The sequence below is a fragment of the Diaphorina citri genome, unplaced genomic scaffold (genome assembly GCF_000475195.1).
Source record: "Diaphorina citri unplaced genomic scaffold, Diaci psyllid genome assembly version 1.1 scaffold2004, whole genome shotgun sequence".
Classification (NCBI taxonomy): Eukaryota; Metazoa; Arthropoda; class Insecta; order Hemiptera; family Psyllidae; genus Diaphorina; species Diaphorina citri.
Window position 1 is genome coordinate 42248 of NW_007379430.1, and position 5542 is coordinate 47789.

The window sequence follows — 5542 nt, forward strand, 5'->3', positions numbered from 1 at the left end:
CATCATTGGTTTTCTCCTGTTCGTATCTGTTTGTATATTTTTCCCCCTTCTCACCAGGTATTTGTTTTCAAATCTGTACTTACATTGCAGTCTGATGCTTTGTTTTCAAATCTGTACTTACATTGCAGTCTGATGCTTTGTATATTCACATTTTTAATAAAGCTCTCTAGCAGAATCCGTGCATGGAAAGCGCAATGAAGGAAAACAACGGATTATTGTAGAGAAAAAAAATATTGAAGGATCATATCAACGTAATAATCAGGGGCAGTTGGCAAGTGGCACATTTTTTCGAAGAGTTCAGTGGCCATTGTTGTAGTGTATGCCGTGTAGTTTGAGCGAAAAGAAACGGAGAATCTAGATAACTAAACTTATTCAATATTCATGTTTATCAGTACATTTTTATTAACTTTTATATTAGAGAAGTATCGAAAAGTATACACAGTAGATAACAGTAGAAGAATCGAATTTATTTAAACTAAATTAAAATAAGGTACTTTTTTTTTATTTAAGGAGAGAAATAGATGAAAACCCCGTCGTGTTTATAAAAGCAAACGGAGGAATTCAGCAAGTGGCACATTTTTTCGAGGAGTTCAGTGGCAATTTGTTGTAGTGTATGCCGTGTAGTTTGAGTGAAAAGAAACGGAGAATCTAGATAACTAAACTTATTCAATATTCATGTTTATCAGTACATTTTTATTATTAACTTTTATATTGGAGAAGTATCGAAAAGTATACACAGTAGATAACAGATGAAGAATCGAATTTATTTAAACTAAATTAAAATAAGGTACTTTTTTTTATTTAAGGAGAGAAATAGATGAAAACCCCGTCGTGTTTATAAAAGCAAACGGAGGAATTCAATTGGCAAAAGAAAGAAGAGCAAAGAAAATGGCAAATGCAAAGAAAATAGAAAATGATATGAAAGGTAAAATGGAGAATAGATTAAAAGGAAATGAAAACTACATCGTGTAGAAAAATAAAGAAATAAATTGTAAAATGGAAAATTTAGGAACTGGGGAAAATGTAAAGAGGATAAAAAACATGGAAAAGCCATTTACTTTAGGGGCGAAGCTGCTGAGTTGCATATTGTATATTTTATCTGATGTAGAAGCAGTTGTATAATATTACTTAAAAAAAAAAAAAAAAAAAAAAAAAAAAATACTTAGCTTAGCTGATTTTCTTTTGACTGGGGCAGGGGGAGGGGCCGAAACTTCTTGCTCTTCGTCTTCCTCTTCTATCTCCTCTACACTAGTTTTCTTTCCACCTTTTACTTTGGAGCCAGCTGAACTGGATTTATTTTTCTTATCTCTAGATTTACTGGCACTTTTCTGTTTCTTTATCAAAACTCTGTCAATATCTTCCCCATCTGCTAAACTTTGGACAACACGGTTTACATCCGAGTTACCACATAGATGTGTGATGAAAATAATATCCTTGCATTTAGCTTGGATTTTTCGTTTCAATGCACTAGACAACTTGACAGTTTCTTCAATACAATGCTGGTTCACATAGTTGTCCTCAGAATCAAGAAGTTCTTTTTGCTTTAACTTGACCAGGGTATAGTCGTTGTACAATATTTTCAGATCACGCCAGTATCTCGCCCTTTCTTCCACTAGAAATTTGGCCCTGTCATAATCACTATCTTGTGACAATCTCGATGTCGATGGGCTTCTAGCGTATTTTTCGGGGTCCAAGGTGACAATATTATTGATTGTGACGTTGGGACCCACACTTCTGTGATGACGTTTCTGAGATTTCCCCATATCTTCTTGCTTTTTTGAGTGCATGGTTATCAATGTGTATTCCCTAAGGAATGTAAGTGTCGTGATTTACTTCACTAAATCATAATGCTTTGGGATACATCCGAATTTGCACACCAATATTGATACCTCTTATCTTCTATGCTAGAGATGTTTCAACTCTGAAAAATAATAAAAATGAGCAAACATTTTGTTGTAGATGAAAACATTACTACGCATAAGAACATGGATAACATCTTTCAACAGTAATCAGTTACAGGCACCTGGTATAAAAGCGTGGTGCTACAAATTAGACCAAACTGGAACAACAAATTTTTATGTTTCTCTAAAAGCACCATTAAAAGACGACTGTGTAATTTAAAAAGAAAAAAAAAAAAATATTAATTTAGGAAGCGAAAATTCAACACGAGTATAATTATTTCGTTTTAGCTGCTAAAAACCTTTTAATTTCTCTTCCTCTACTTATTTTGCATTTTAAGAGCTTTTTCTATTATTAATCCATCATGACTTAACATAAAAAAGCGCTAAGAACTAAAGAAAAAAAAACTTGTATTTATTAAGACCATAAAAAAATTAGAAAAGTATTATTAAATCAATAGAAAATGGGTTGCAAGAAATTGAATTGCACTCAACCTTTCATCTATTCATTTAACAAAATAGTACAACAAAATTACTATAATCATAAATCATAAAAAAATAATAATAATAGTTGAACAGGAAATCTTAAAAGTAGTTCAGTTGGCTCCAAAGTAAAAGGTGGAAAGAAAACTAGTGTAGAGGAGGTAGAAGAGGAAGATGAAGAGCAAGAAGTTTCGGCCCCTCCCCCTCCTCCCCCTGCCCCAGTCAAAAGAAAATCAGCAGTCAATGAGCCCAAGTTTTTTGATTCTGAACTTCATTGGTGTCAGTATTGTAATGTATTTCCACCCACCATCAAGAAGTATCTTCAACATTTGCATGAAGAATCTCATAAGAAGAAAATCAAAGAACTGAAGATAAATGAGTCACCATGGCACAAATGTCTACCGGAGGAACAAGCGTGGAGAACAGATAGCACTGATTCTGTACACGTCAAAGCGTTTAATTTCTTTGTGCCTACGAATGGCTGGTTTTGTCAGCTCTGTAGATCTTGGATGGGAGACATCCATTGTGCAGCAACTCACTTGAGGTCTTATGTACATAACATGAACTTGAAAAACTTTCAAGAAAAGTTTCCAAATTGGAAGAAAGGTTGGCTAGATGAACGCTCGAAAGCCCTAGAAAAGACGTTTGAATGTAGAAAAGAAAGTTCCATAGACAGTGTTCGAAATTCAGTTGAAGGAAAGAAGAAGGATGAGTCTGAGTCCTCGAGTGGTGAAGAGGAATCTGCTGAACCCATCAGTAGACATCGGACACTAACGCTGTCAAAAAGTTGATGTGTCCATAGTACTGATTACTGATTGAGTATTCTGATCGGTGAAGAAGACGAGTCCTATTCGAAGAACAAAACAATACTCACACTTTCGTTAAATTTCATTAAATCTTAGCCATCTTTCAGGGCACACAGAATACACGGAGGTCATTGAGCATTTGCTTTGAGGATATTTTATTCCCTGGGCTGAGATACATTCCGTTTCCACAGCCTTCACAAATCAGTGATAAATTTACCTGTAACAGAACATGAGGAACATTCAAGTTTAAAATTGCATCCTCTACTGGTATACCTAGTAGTTCAGTGAATAAGTAGAAGTACCTAAGTAAGTATAGACAGTGTTCAAAATTCAGTTGAAGGAAAGAAGAAGGATGAGTCTGAGTCCTCGAGTGGTGAAGAGGAATCTGCTGAACCCATCAGTAGACATCGGACAACAAAGTCCAAAATGTGGGTACCCAACCAAAAAGCATTTGAAAGAGTATGCAATGGTAGACAGTGTTCAAAAATCAATTGAAGGAAAGAAGAAGGATGAGTCTGAGTCCTCGAGTGGTGAAGATGAATCTGCTGAACCCATCAGTAGACATCGGACAACAAAGTCCAAAATGTGGGTACCCAACCAAAAAGCATTTGAAAGAGTATGCAATGAGACAAATCCTATTCCCCAGCCAACCCCTACAGAATCCTCACTCAATAGGATCAAAGTATCGAAAAAGGACCGACCGCCTTTCATTGGTAAAATGCCTTTGATTTCAACCATTAATAAAAGTAAAAAGATCGTCATGAAAGAGCTTCCACAAAACACGACTGAAAAAATAGCTTCGTCTTGTGCTGAGTCAGATAAAATTCAAAAGCAACAAGATGAATTGAGAGAGTTGATTGTGCGACGAAATGAAGAGGAAAATGATTTGAAATTGAAAGAGTTTATAAGGGTTGCAAAGAAAATTAAGAAAGGATCTCGGAAGAAGAACGTAGAGTTTGGAAATATGATTGCAGCTGAATGTTATAACGCTACAGAGTTTGTTCCTGTTGTAGAAACTACAGATCCTATTGAGAATCTTATAGGTCCTCCTGCCTTGGTGGCTCAATGGGAGGCAGATGCTAATTATGAATATCATATGCGGCAACTTCACCACTATAACATGACTTCTCAAATGATGCAGATGCCTCAGCCTCAAACATTCCTCCTAGACCCATATCATGCCATAGCGTTACACAATCAACAGTACTACAATAGCACACACATGATCTCTAACCAGTACGAGAACTTTGAGATTATCTCCAGAGAAGATGAAGAAGTTTACTCGCAATACATGGATTTCCAAAACTCGCCGTCTTCTAGTCCTTCTATTAAAATGTTCACAGGGAAGTTGAATCCACGCAGTGATGACGTTAACAATGTTCCTACAGGAGAAAATGACATTGGACATAAAGATCAATCCAGACTTGTGCGTCCCACTGAACCTGCTGTCAGACAACCCTCTACTCAGGAGGATATTCAAGATGTCAAATCTAAGAAACCTCAATCCAAGGACAAACTTCGCTCAGAAATCTCTCCAAAGAAAACGTCGAAGAAAACCAAATCTCACATTATACAGAAACCAGCTCTTCTCAATATTCCCTCCTCGAATGATCTGATGCCAACGTTCAAGGAGACATTCCTCAACAGTGCTGACAATATTCCCTCTTCAGGGTACATATCGGCACTTCTATCCACCTGTGCTGATGTCAAGATAGTGTCTGCCAACGAGGTTTACAAGAAAAAAATTGCTCCTTCCAAACGAAGGAAAATCAGGAAAAAGAGAAAGCAATGCATGCTAGGTGAAACAGAAAAGTCAGTAGAAGATGAGGAACATGCTGGAGCTATCGCAGAACCTCACGGAAATGAACTTCAGGTGGCTGCAACCACCGACAGAAGTCCCTCGAAACAAGGGAAAAATCTCAGCGAAACGCCAAATAACGACGACATCCCACCATCCTCCGAATCGACTCAACAAGATCCCACGCCTAGGAAAAAACCAACCATTAGTCTGAAAGATAAAATCAACAGTATTCGAAAGGCGATTGATCGTAACAAAGTGCCGGACACTGCTGAAGAGAAACCTGTGAAACGGTTATCCCACCATCCTCCGAATCGACTCAACAAGATCCCACGCCTAGGAAAAAACCAACCATAAGTCTGAAAGATAAAATCAACAGTATTCGAAAGGCGATTGATCGTAACAAAGTGCCGGACACTGCTGAAGAGAAACCTGTGAAACGGTCAAGGCCTGTGAAATTTGAAGAGGAAATGAATATTGAGGATACAACAAGTTCAAGAACAGAAGACAAGGCAGAACAAAGGGCGAGTAGGGATAGTGAACTAAATGTAGAACAG

The 5542-nt window shown here is 37.1% G+C and overlaps 2 protein-coding genes across 2 annotated transcripts; one reads left to right on the top strand and one right to left on the bottom strand.

Annotated features, from left to right (window-relative positions):
- Window positions 1-1005: 1005 nt before the first annotated feature.
- On the bottom strand, window positions 1006-3421 carry LOC103517911. Its single transcript, XM_008482960.3, has 3 exons — window positions 3256-3421; window positions 1168-1921; window positions 1006-1012 (listed from the first exon to the last, which is right to left on the bottom strand). Exons 2-3 carry the CDS (start codon window positions 1785-1787, stop codon window positions 1006-1008), a joined length of 627 nt encoding a protein of 208 aa, XP_008481182.2. The 5' UTR covers window positions 1788-1921; window positions 3256-3421.
- Window positions 1938-5342, top strand: LOC108253516. The gene is made up of 4 exons (XM_026829843.1): window positions 1938-2005; window positions 2491-3143; window positions 3594-3656; window positions 3814-5342. The coding sequence occupies exons 1-4, from the start codon at window positions 1938-1940 to the stop codon at window positions 5340-5342; spliced, it is 2313 nt and encodes a 770-aa protein (XP_026685644.1).
- The last annotated feature ends 200 nt before the right edge of the window (window positions 5343-5542 follow it).

What these genes read in the sequence shown, in the direction of transcription:
- LOC103517911 (XM_008482960.3), bottom strand. Translation starts at nt 1,787, where the DNA reads ATGCACTCAAAAAAGCAAGAAGATATGGGGAAATCTCAGAAACGTCAT.
- LOC108253516 (XM_026829843.1), top strand. Translation starts at nt 1,938, where the DNA reads ATGAGCAAACATTTTGTTGTAGATGAAAACATTACTACGCATAAGAAC. An exon ending in ATGGATAACATCTTTCAACA is followed by an intron (nt 2,006 to 2,490) that starts GTAATCAGTTAC and finishes AAATCTTAAAAG; the next exon opens with TAGTTCAGTTGGCTCCAAAG. An exon ending in TGCTGAACCCATCAGTAGAC is followed by an intron (nt 3,144 to 3,593) that starts ATCGGACACTAA and finishes CCATCAGTAGAC; the next exon opens with ATCGGACAACAAAGTCCAAA.